The following is a 12946-nucleotide window of genomic DNA, read 5'->3' on the forward strand; positions in this document are numbered from 1 at the left end:
AAGTTTCTGTACACTACAGCTATCCACAAACGTGTGATGCATAATTTCATCACTTTCAGTGGAGCTGAGCGGAGCATTCTGAGACAGAACAGAGGTACGACTTAGCAGAAAAGCAGCAGAAAAAAAAGGATGGAAGAGAAAAAAAAAGATACTAAAATAAACTTCTTCTTCTGTCTGTAAATATAACACTGTTGCTTGTAAACCTATCATCAGTATCGCAGCTGCTGTTTTCCTCGTATATTCTTCTATTTTCTGTCCTGTCTGCTGACACGATCTTATTTTTTCCCTCTTCAGTCACTCTCTGCTTCCCTCTTCCTATTGTTTTCCTTTCAATATTGCTCTTCAGAATTTACCTTTCACTGGAGAAACCTTTTCTATTCCAAATGACAGGAAGGATACCTGATTACTTCAATTTTTTAAATAATAAAATCCTCAGATCCATTGCAGAGGATTTTGAGCCTTTCTGCTGCTTTGGAAGCAGAAATCAGACATGTAAGGGTCAGCAATCAAAGACAACATCAGCAAATTCTAACTGCCTGGCCAAAGGACCATTACAGAATTTGTTTTGAAAATAATTCAAGACAGAAATTATAATGAGATACTGAGCAACTTCATTATACTAGAAAAGGAAATATTCCAATAAATCAATAAGAACTTGCCTCTTCTTCCACAGACCAAGACTCATGCATCTGTTACCGCAGTATTTCCTACTGGTGTGGGCAGGAAAATACCCACATCAAGGGAGAGGTATGATCATGTGGCAGCTATCTGCCATACTGACCTTGTTCTCTCTTAGTGGATAACTAGCAACCACAGCGCTTGCCTTCTGAAAGCAACACTAAGCAAGCTCAACTTAACTGGCAGTTATTAACATGGCAACCTGAAAGATATGCTGAAAGCGGCCGCAGAATGGATTGAGAGCAGCCCTGAGGAGAAGGACTTGGGAGTGCTCGTGGATGAGAAGCTCAACATGAGCTGGCAATGTGTGCTTGCAGCCCAGAAAGCCAACCGCATCCTGGACTACATCAAAAGAAGCGTGGCCAGCAGGTCAAGGGAGGTGATTCTGCCCCTCTACTCTGCTCTCATGAGACCCCATCTGGAGTACTGTGTCCACCTCTGGACTTTCCAACATAAGAAGGACATGGACCTGTTGGAAAGAGTCCAGAGGAGGTCATCAAGATGATGAGAGGGCTGGAGCACCTCTCCTATGAGAACAGGCTGAGAGAGTTGGGGCTGTTCAGCCTGCAGAAGAGGAGGCTCCAGGGAGACCTTATAGCAGCCTTCCAGTACCTAAAGGGGGCCTACAGGAAAGATGGGGAGAAATTCTTTAGCTGGGCCTGTTGTGATAGGACAAGGGGTAATGGTTTTAAAACAGAAGGAGGTAGATTCAGACTTGATATAAGCAGAACAATTTTTTACCCTCAGGGTGGTGAAGCAGTGGTACAGGTTGCCCAGAGAGATGGTGGATGCCCCATCCCTGGAAACGTTCAAGGCCAGGCTGGATAAGGCTCTAAGCAACCTGATCTGGTTGGAGATGTCCCTGCTCCTTGCAGGGGGGTTGGACTAGATGACCTTTGAAGGTCCCTTCCAACCCAAACTGTTCTCTGATTCTATGACTCTGAGTTGTGTGATATACAGAATATATTTTAAACCCTCAACAAAGATGATAGTTTTGAACTTTCCAAATCAACTTTTCATGTTAACAGGTTCAGTAAAAATCACCTTAGGCCATGCTGCTATGCAGTCACTCTAAAATGAACAAAGTCCATGTGAACACTGAAGAGCATCTCTGCTTTCCATCCTTGTCCAACTCACTTACCCCCACTGGCTTGTAGCACTGATGCCAGCTACTGTGCATTACGGTAGGAGCTGTGCAAGGAAAGTGATCCAGCCGAAAACTACACTGAGCAAAAACAGTGGCTAAATTCAGTTAACCCTGTAACTGCCAGGAATGCTGGTGCCAACTAGAGCAACCAACTAGGGATAGTCATCACTTTTAAGTTCAGAGAATCTGATAACCTCAAATAAGGCAACTTGTATGAACTCAGAAAATAAAGACTATTTTGCTTTCACTCCCTGTGTCATTTGACTCTCAAGTATCAGTCTTATGTTGGTAGCACAGAGGTATGTTGACATTAAGTTTATTTTTAGGAAGGTTTTAAGCTTCAGGTTACACCATTTAGGTATTAGGATTTGATGATGAAAGGGATTATGTATGATCTTGGTGACCAAGACTGCTACTGCTGTCAGCACCTTTTTGGACATTTTGGTAGGGTGGGGAGGACAAAAAGCTATCCTGGGAAAAGCGCTGTTTTGGAACAAAACAAGAGAGTTTTCTGGTTGTTACAGTAAGCAGGGTTTCAGAGTCAGCAGGAAGATATTCTACAAGCCAAGCAAATCTGACTTTGAATAGGGTGGGTTTTTTTCTCAAAGTACCAGCATGATTTTGTCAGTTTGATCCACTTACGGTTAGGAAAAGACTGAAGTGATTTTGAGTCATTAAATAGAGGAAATGCAGTTTAACAACTCTCCCAAATCTTTTCTATTTTAGATCACAATGGATGACAACTGAGATGGGAAGTTTGCCTCCCCCAGGGCTCAGGATAGATCCAGAGGACTCCTCCAAGGGCTGTCCAAAATCTTTCTGAGGAGACTCAGTGATGAATTCACATACAGGATACGATAACGACTAACTCAAAATCCTAGTCCAGACAAACTGGACAAAACCTTTGAGGATTGATCGAGCGACACCTCTGTCGCCTGTCTTCTTTCTGTGTAGTTGTTCCTCTCCAATTATTCTTCTATGACTAGAAATTGTGGAAGAACGCTTCAATCAGGTGTGGTAGAAGAGCCATGTTTCTCCCTCTACTCATTTTCAGAGATGCCTCTGTGCACCTGGATCTCTGAGGTGTTCCCTGCCTTTGCCTGCCCTCCTGTTCCCACCTCATCCATTCTCGAAAACACGGTGATTTCTGCAGCACAGAGCTGTAACTTGGAATTATTTTCCAAGTATTATTTCCAAGTATTTCCAAGTATACCAAGTATACCAAAGGACAGCAAGGCTCTCCTCCTCCAGAGTCTTTACTGGCCCCCGTCCCTGACAGCTTATTACACTAAATATTTCACAATACGACAGCCATCAAAAAGTGGAAGACACTCAGGAAGTCAAATACTCCTTCCTCTAAGTGGTTGTCCTGGTCTCAGCTGGGATGGAGTTAATTTTCCTCTCAGTAGCCGACATGTTTTGGATTTCGGATGTGAAGAATGTTGATAAACACACTGATGCGATGAGTTGTTGCTAAAGAGACCCAGGACACTGCCCGGCTTCCCAGGTTTCGCTGATGTGCAGGTGCAGAGAGGTAGGAGGGATACAGACACAACAGTTGACCCAAACGGGCCAAAGAGAGTATCCTATGCCATAAACGTCATGTTCAGTATGTAAGTAGGGGTGGGTCAGTGAGCTGGCTCTTTTTTTCCTCTCATTCTTCAGAATCATTCTGAGATTGTTCACAGTTTTTGTTTTGTTCTGTGATTGCTGCTTTAGATGGGCTGTATCTCTTACCCTTTTTATCACAGCCATCAAGAACAAACTGCTTATTCTCTCCCTCTTTTCAGCAGTCTTGTACGCACTTGAAGACAGTTACTCCATCCCTTATTTATTTTTTTTAAATTAAACAACCACAATCCATCCTTTTAAATAAACCATGTCTTCCAAGTTCCAGATCACTGGAGGAGAAACTCTGAGGTTTCTCTGCCTCTTCAATTTTCTTCTTGGCATGTAATAACGAAAAAGGACACAAAAATACACTGAGAACTTCCTACACTTTAAGAACAACAAAAAGACAATTTTATGTCCCTCACAAACTCTATACATCCCATCACGGTGCTCCCCTTGTTACAGGAATGTGACACTCTTGACTTACACTCAGCTGGCAGAGTGCAACAACTACTGTTGGGTCTTTTTTTCAGTGAACGGCTCCCAAACCATTTGATTTGCCACAGCTCCTTACCTGTAAATGCATCACCTCAACCTAGTAAACAGCTTTACAGTTTTTCAGATTGTATCTCCAGATTGTATCTATCTGAATTCCAAGTCTCTTCTGCAAAGTAACTGCAGCTCCTAGCCAGCAGTTTCACCTACACATGCAATAACCATTTCCACAGTTATCTTTGCTATTATTTAAACATTAAAATATTAAACAACGAAGGACCTGCGTAGGTGCTTGTTAACACAGTCAGTATCTCCTTTGTCTAACAGCCAACCTCTGACAACAACTCTGTCCACAGATTATCCCGGGAGTTCTGTGCCCACCCAAAGGCACTGTCACACAGACCACCTACAGCTGGTAACTTCAGGAAAGTACCACACGAATCACTGTGAAGAAGTTCCAACCACAATACCGATTACACTCAGTAACAAAAAAAAAAAGAAAATAAATTGTTTTGTAGTAATTTTTTTTTAGTAAACCTACTTTGATTTACTGGTTTTGTTTGTGTTTACAATTTTTTTTTTTTTCTGAGAACTAAACTAATGGACCTATAACCTCCTGGTCCTGTATTTTAATTCCTCTGTTAAAACACCAGAGACAAAGGAATTAAATGTTGCTGATGATTGCTCAACAGGATATCCATGAACTCTGGCAGGGAGGGGCTAATTTTAGAAGAGAAAGTGGTTTGGAGCCCATTCAACTGCCAGTGTTGCTGTGTCAGGTCAGGGAGGAATTCACCAAATATCTCTGGGCTTTGGTCAGCTCTCATTTAACTTCCAGGTTGTCTCTAAAACACTGCTACGTTACCAAAAACATAAACAGGAGAAAATTAGCTTCCTCCAAAATCATACATTTATAGCTTTGACCAGCATTTTAGTGTTTTGGATTGGTTTAACCAGAATTCATACAGACAAGCGTCTAAGTTCAACCTTACAACTCTCCAGGAGAAGACTGCCGATGCAAGGGTCTTAATGGGTGGTAGGTGAAATGAGGAATGCTTCTTCGAATCCTTTAAATCAACAGCTGTCCCCCATCCACAGACTGTGCTTGGCCAATATCCATAAGTAATTTGTAAGTAATGGCATTATGAGAAAACAAGCTGCAGCTTCCAGAGTTTTGCAATTACCAGGGGATCATACAGCTCGAAGAACCATAGATGGCTACTTGCCACAGAAAATTCTAAGTCAAAGGGTTGTAGTCAAAAGTTCCTTTAGTAAGCAACTTTCCAGCTTGAGATACAATAAAGAAAATTTGAGAAGTCTGGTATTTAAAAGGGAAACAATGACAAGGTAAACGTATTTTTATGTATATCTTGCAAACACAGAGAGAAAAAAGTTACTAAAATGAGCGTCTCATCTGACCCCACTCCTGTATGATTTTTAAAAGGAATACAACTGGTAACTTGTGAGAACGTATGTGAAACTAAAATTGAAATAAGGCAGTTGCATGTGCACGTACGTCAAATATTTTATATTAAAGATTGTAAAATCTCATTTTCCTATTCTCCTCTAATTTCACCAGAAGAAAAAATGATAGTTTCCTGCCGTAAGGTATTTAAGAATATATGTGAAAAGCAGTATTTCAGTAATATTAGATCTCCAGGGTCTTAACTATATGAGATGAGAGGAGGGTCCTTAAGTAACCAGTATAATCTCAATGATTTAAAGCACTTAACTCAGAATTTCCCTTTTTAGCCCAACTATGTTCACAGCATTGGGTTTTTAATGCTATGGAAGCACTCTACTCAACTCAGAAAGCTTGAGTTGAGAATATACAAGTTTTCAAATGAATACCAAAAATCAAGCAAGCTCTTAGAAATGCCGTTTAAAATAATCTTTACAAAGATAAATAGATAGACTAGCAACATACCTGAAAAAGAACATGAACAGAGCAGCTGTGATGCAGAACAGAAGGACCTACAAGAAGGAGAAAGAGTGTTATTACATAAAACACCACACTAGTGCATGTTCTGGATCACGAGGATTTTACAGCTGTTACTGTAAAAGTTAAACTTTCTTTATACACTTGATGAGACAGAATGAAAGCTGATCTGAATCCACCAAAAAGGACTCTCTTGCTTCTAGTGGACCTTCAGCCATTCCTGTAGAATTTAAAAAAATGTGAAATCCACACCAGGGTAGTGGGACAACAGACACAGCAAACGATGCCACTTAAACCAGTCTGGAATAAAATAATAAATAATAAAACAATAGAATGAAAACCATAAAGCAACAGAACAGAAATTTAAACATTATATTTTGTCTGTCTTTGCTTTTGTAGTTTATTCCGATATCATATTGCTACATGGGACATTTAGGACGCCTGCACAGACAGCTGCTTCTGCTTAACCACTTTCCAGCAAGTTTGAGGGCAGATAATTCCATTCCCAAGCGACAATAACCTTTCTAGTAGTTTACCTTAGTGTTAGACTCGCTTGGAACAATCCCATCTTGCTCTAGATTATCAATGTGATCATACAGGGGTCAGCGAGCAAACTGAGCAGCTCTCCAGCACTGTGAGGGGAACATCCTACTTCTTCCTCCCATCCTCTCTGCTGGGGCTCGGTGCTCTTACCTCCCCCTTACCACCCGCCCAGCCACTCACAAATGCTGAAGAAAATGAACTCCAGGAGGAAAATAAAGTAAATCAAAACTTTGGAGAGCTTTCTGTGAATTTGCTGAGATAAGGAGATCACTGGAAGGGTGTAAAAGCACCAGAATAGGAACAGGGAAGGAGGGGGACCTCCATGACGGGAGCAGAGAAGAGGAGAAAGGATGAAGCCATCCTCCAGAAGATACAAAGAACGCAACAGACCTTGACTGCAGAACTGCTTGTACATACTGCTGTTTCAGAAACAACTACACCATGCTTTAAATTCATAACCTGCCTTAATCCTCTCCATCTTTGCCAGATACAACTGGAGAGCAAAATACTGTTTTGGTCTAGATACGTTGGCCCATCTTCATACCATCATTCAGGAGGCAAAAACCTTGCAGACAAATTGCAAGCATTTTAGAAAATGCACTTCTTTTCAGGGGCTGAAGAAGATTTGATCGTGATAGGATCAGATAGCTCAAGGGAAAAGAAATAGGAATGCTGGTGGCAGTGCATATGTGAAGGTTACAAACACACAGAACAGTAGCCTGCTGCGTGTTGCTACAGATCAGAAAGCACGATAAAAATGTGAATAGGAAAAGCTTACAATGACTTTCAGAGGAAAAAAAAAAATCTTACAATGAAACTATTTCCCTTTTTTAAATCCTCAAGGTCACACAAGACATTATAATGTTTACTGTGTAAACTACCAATTTTTTCCCCTTTTCCCTCACCAGTACTATTGTACTTTATTATTCTGCATCAAAATACAAACACTTGAAATCATTGTATGTGAAATCATTAGGGTAACGCAAGGACAAAAATGTATTTCAGTTCAAACTAGCAGTGAACGCAGACTTCCATTTAAACCCGGGTTATACTTAAAAAGATCTGCCCTAACCCTCCAAAGCTGAAACCTTATTCAGACATTCAAACAACAATCATCATATTAAAAAGTCACTTCACTAAACAGTCTTTTTCTTGCCCTTTTTTCTTGTATTCATTTTTTTATCTTTCTTTTTTTAGTAAATTTGACAACCATCCAACGAGTACTTATATACATCACTAAGATTCCCTCTGAGATCTCTCTTCACCAGCTCTCAGCGTCTTCTTGTGTGAGAGACGCTCCAAGCCCTTAATCACCTTCACAGCCCTTCACTCCAGTATGTCCATGTTTGTCTCGTACTGGGAAACCCAGCACTGGACACAACACTACAGATGTGTCTCACCAGGGCTGAGGAGAGGGGAAGGATCACCTCACTCGATCTGCTGGCAATGCTGCTTCTAATGCAGCCCAAGAGGCTGGATCCAGCCAGGTTCTAATCCAGTCCAAGGGGCTCCTTTGCTGGAAGGGCCCTTTGCTGGCTCATGTTCAGCTCAGTGTCTACCAGGATGCCCAAGTTCTTTTCTATAAAACTGCTCTCCAGATGTCCCCAGGATATATTGATGTCTTGGGGTTATTCCTCCCAGGGGCAGGACTTGGCACTTCCCTTTGTTGAACCTCACGAGGTTCCTGTTGGCCCGTTACTCCAGCCTGCTGAGGTTCCTCTGAATGGCAGGACAACTACCTGGTGCAGCAACAACTCCTCCCAGTTTTGTATCATCTACAAGCCTCCTGTCCACTCACCCAGGTCATTAATGAAGATGCTACCGACCCCAGTATGGACCCTTGGGGTACCCCACCTGTGACTGGCCTCCTGCTGAACTTTGTGCTGCTGATCAGAAACCCTTCAAGCCTGTCAGTTCAGCCCAGGCGGTTTTCAGTTCACCTCACCTATCATCAATCTATTTACAATCTCTATTCTATTTGGCAAACTTAAAAGTACTTAAAGAACTTGCTTAATCAACCTCTATGGTTATCAGATGTCTTCCAGAACTTAAAAATATTCTTTGAAAAAAGTAAAACATGGAAGACCCTGGCCAGGTGGAAAAGAGAAAACTGGTACCAATTTTTATAAATGAGAAGTTCAGGAAATATTAGATGGTCAATCAGGCCACTTCTAATATCCGTAACTATACTAGAATAAATTATTTGAAATAGTTGGCTTATAAACATATCTAGATAACAAGACAGCAAGAAACAACCAACACAATAAACAAGTAAATGAAGACTGTTGCAACTTTATTCTTTGACAGATGTTTTAAGGAAAGGAGAAGGTGTAATTTATCTGAACTTTAATGCACTTCTGTGGCAGTTACATACAGTAACTGAGTGGGCACAGAGCTGCTCAAGAACACTACAAAAGAAAACTCTAATTGTTTAACTGAGGTCACCAAAGAGGTTTTGCTTCCCTCTTCGGTAACAATTTGAATGATGGAACAGAGATTACGTCACAAATTCACAAAATGCTTTAGAGACCAGGTCTCACACAAAGTAATTCAATTGCCCAACGTAAACAAGATGAAATTCAATAAAAACAAATACAAAGTAGTTGGCAGGAGAAATCACATACATAAAAACCACGACAAGCAACAACTGTGTAGGGAGCACAAGAGTACAACAAATTCCACAGATCACAAATAAACAGGCAGCAGCAATGCGATGCTGTGGAAAGCATCCGAAATATTACAGGCTCCTTTAGAAGCAGAGGAGGTAAAACAGAGCAGCGTAGTACAGTAATGACCTGCTGCTAGCAACACCCCAACATACAGTGCTGGGCACCACTGTTAAAGAAAAGCGGGAACAAACATGACAATTATTTTCATGTCATTATCATATACCGACAAATTTGTCTCATCGAGTACAGGAGGAGGAAGAAAGAGCTAAACCTCCAGTGAAGACACCAGAGGTCAGGTATTACTAAGAGGTCTCTCTACGAGGCAGTGATGCGCTAGAACAAGTTGCCTGTGACACTGTGGAATCCTCTTTATCAGAGGCATTTAAAATCAGGAGAGGCAAACACCTCCTAGCAATGCTCAGGGTATATTCCACACTCTGTCTCCCAACACTGACACAACGGAGGGTCAGCAAGAAGAGGTGCAGCTAAACCAGACTGTCCTACACAAAACGCACAGCCCAGCATGAAAGCTCAATGATTATCTTCTTATCATAGCACCAAGAAACAGAACGTAAAATGGTCATCATGCTCCAAAATTAAGTTACTTTCAAAATAAGCCTTTTTTCCCCACTTTTCCCCATTCTATACATTTTTTGTAGTACCCTCAGTACAATATGTAATACCTATTTTAGATTTTAAAATGACTATACTAAAGAAGAAAAAATACTAAGGCCTACAGAAACATAATTCTGAGTATCGAGTGAATTTAAGCCTTAAAATCTCGTGAGCAGGAAGTCTCATTTGGGATTTTTCTTGCAAAGTCCATAACTTTTTGATTTATGATTCAAAGACAACAAATTGTGCTTGGCAACACACAGACCTTGAAACTTTCCAGCTGCAGAAACAGATACAACAGGCAGACAAGCCGCATGTTTCTAATGACAACGACACACTCAGTATTTTAACACTTTTAAAGGCAGGCAGAGGGGTTACAAGGAGAAAGCCCTGTGCTCCAGGACAGGTTAGCGTATTTGGTGTGTAAGGTGAGCACTGTAATTTATTTGATTACATTATACTTTACTGTAATATACTAATCCTTAATAAATAAAGATGAAAGCTGCTGACAAAACTTAAGAGGTACTTTTTCCAGATCTCTGTCGGTTGACTAAGCTTGGTTTTTTTCTTTTTTTTTTTTCAAGAAAACTCAGCCCTCATATAAACAGCACCACAGAGTTACATTTAGCAGTTCCAAGTCCTGAGCACAAAACAAAAAACTCTGGCTGAAAGCAGACACCAGCAGCCCCAGTGATACCAGCAGCCCTAGTAACACCAGCAACAGCAGCAGCAGCACACAGACAACTTTTCCTCACAGCCAGATTCACAGACAGAAATCTTGGACTAGAGAAAGGAAAAATTATAGAATCATAGAATGGTTAGAGTTGGAAGGGACCTTCAAAGGTCATCTAGTCCAACCCCCCTGCAAGGAGCAGGGACATCTCCAACCAGATCAGGTTGCTCAGAGCCCCATCCAACCTGGCCTTGAACGTTTCCAGGATTGGGGCATCCACCACCTCTCTGGGCAACCTGTTCCAGTGTTCTATAACTCGCATTGTAAAGAATTTTTTCCTAATATCCAATCTAAATCTACCTCCCTCTATTTTAAAACCATTACCCCTCATCCTATCACAACAGGCCCTACTGAATAGCCTCTCCCCACCTTTCTTGTAGGCCCCCTTGAGGTACTGGAAGACCGCTATCAGGTCTCCCCGGAGCCTCCTCTTCTCCAGGCTGAACAGCCCCAACTCTCTCAGCCTGTCCTCATAAGAGAGGTGCTCCAGCCCTTTTATCATCTTCGTGGCCCTCCTCTGGACCTTCTCCAACTGGTCCATGTCCTTCTTATGTTGGGGGCTCCAGAACTGGACGCAGTACTCCAGGTGGGGTCTCACCAGGGCAGAGTAGAGGGGCAGAATCACCTCCCTCGACCTGCTGGCCACGCTCCTCTTGATGCAGCCCAGGATGCGGTTGGCCTTCTGGGCCGCGAGGGTGCATTGCCCACTCATGTTAAGCTTCTCATCCACCAGCACTCCCAAGTCCTTCTCCTCAGGGCTGCTCTCAATCCATTCCGCGCCCAGCCTGTATTTGTGCCTGGGATTGCCACGACCTAGGTGCAGGACCTTGCACTTGGCCTGGTTGAACTTCATGAGGTTGGCACGGGCCCACCTCTCCAGCCTGTCAAGGTCCCTCTGGATGGCATCCCTCCCTTCCAGCGTGTCGACGGCACCACACAACTTGGTGTCATCAGCGAACTTGCTGAGGGTGCACTCTATCCCACTGTCCATGTTGCCAACAAAGATGTTGAACAGGGCCGGGCTCAACGCGGACCCCTGAGGGATGCCACTCGTGACCAGTCTCCACTTGGACATCGAGCCGTTGATCACCACTCTCTGAGTGTGGCCATCCAGCCAACTCCTTATCCACCGAGTGGTCCCTCCATCAGACCCATGCCTCTCTAGTTTAGGGAGAAGGATGTCGTGCGGGACAGTGTCAAAAGCTTTGCACAAGTCCAGGTAGATGATGTCAGTTGCTCGTCCCCTGTCCACCGATGCTGTGACCCCATCATAGAAGGCCACCAAATTAGTCAGGCACGATCTGCTCTTGGTGAAGCCATGTTGGCTGTCACCAACCACCTCCTTGCTCTCCATGTGCCTTAGCATGGTTTCCAGGAGAATCTGCTCCATGACCTTGCCAGGCACAGAGGTGAGGCTGACTGGCCTGTAGTTGCCTGGGTCCTCCTTGTTCCCCTTTTTAAAAATGGGGGTTATGTTCCCCCTCTTCCAGTCATCGGGGACCTCACCAGACTGCCATGACTTCTCAAATATAATGGCCAGTGGCTTGTCAACTTCATCCGCCAGTTCCCTCAGGACGCGCGGATGGGTCTCATCAGGCCCCATGGACTTGTGCACCTTCAAGTTCCTCAGATGTTCTCAAACCTGCTCTTCAAGTACAGTGGGCGGTTCTTCATCCTCATAGTCCCTGCTTGTGCCTTCCACAGCTTGGGTGGTGAGACAAGAGCCCTTATCGGTGAAGACTGAGGCAAAAAAAGTCATTGAGTACCTCAGCCTTCTCCATGTCCCGGGTAACCAGGACACCAGTTCCCTTCTGGAGGGGGCCTACATTCTCCTTGGACTTTCTTTTGTCCCCTACATACCTACAGAAGCTTTTCTTGTTGCTTTTTATATCCCTGGCCAGATTCAATTCCGTCAGGGCTTTAACCTTCCTCACCCGATCCCTGGCCACTCGCACAGCCTCTATGTAATCTTCCCAGGGTACCTGTCCCCGCTTCCACCCTCTATAGGCTTCCTTCTTTACTTTCAGTTGGTCCAGGAGCTTCTTGCTCATCCACGCAGGCCTCCTGGCCTTTTTGCCCGACTTGTTCTTCAGCAGGATGCACCTCTGCTGAGCTTGGAGGAGGTGTTCCTTGAATATGGACCAACTTTCCTGGGACCCTCTTCCCTCCAGGGCCGCCTCCCATGGCACTTGGCCCATCAGGTCCCTGAAGAGGCCGAAGTCCACCTTCCTGAAGTCTAGGGCTGAGAGCTTGCCGTGTAGTTTCCTCGCTGCCCCATGGATCTTGAACTCCACCGTGTCGTGGTCGCTGCAGCCAAGGCTGTCCTTCAGTTTCACATCCCCCACCAGTCCCTCCCTGTTGGTGACCCCAAGGTCAATAACATCGACAAAATTATTAAAACTACTCAGAAGTCTCATGTATTCTCACTTTTCATGCATATTACCTAGTCCTGTGGTTACATGCATTTTCCTTAAGTATTTTAATAATACTCAGATTTCTTGGGGTTAAAAAGTCTC

The 12946-nt window shown here is 43.3% G+C and overlaps 1 protein-coding gene across 2 annotated transcripts in view; it reads right to left on the bottom strand.

Annotated features, from left to right (window-relative positions):
- Nucleotides 1-12946, bottom strand: part of TMEM135 (transmembrane protein 135) — a 185744-nt gene that overhangs the window by 62637 nt on the left and 110161 nt on the right. For both annotated transcript variants that reach the window (XM_086739648.1, XM_086739649.1), the window contains exon 6: nucleotides 5859-5905. In XM_086739648.1, coding sequence (XP_086595774.1) covers nucleotides 5859-5905 — 47 coding nt within the window. The remainder of the gene's footprint in view (nucleotides 1-5858; nucleotides 5906-12946) is intronic.

The sequence above is a fragment of the Chlamydotis macqueenii genome, chromosome 1 (assembly GCF_036417535.1).
Source record: "Chlamydotis macqueenii isolate bChlMac1 chromosome 1, bChlMac1.mat, whole genome shotgun sequence".
NCBI classification, from domain to species: Eukaryota; Metazoa; Chordata; class Aves; order Otidiformes; family Otididae; genus Chlamydotis; species Chlamydotis macqueenii.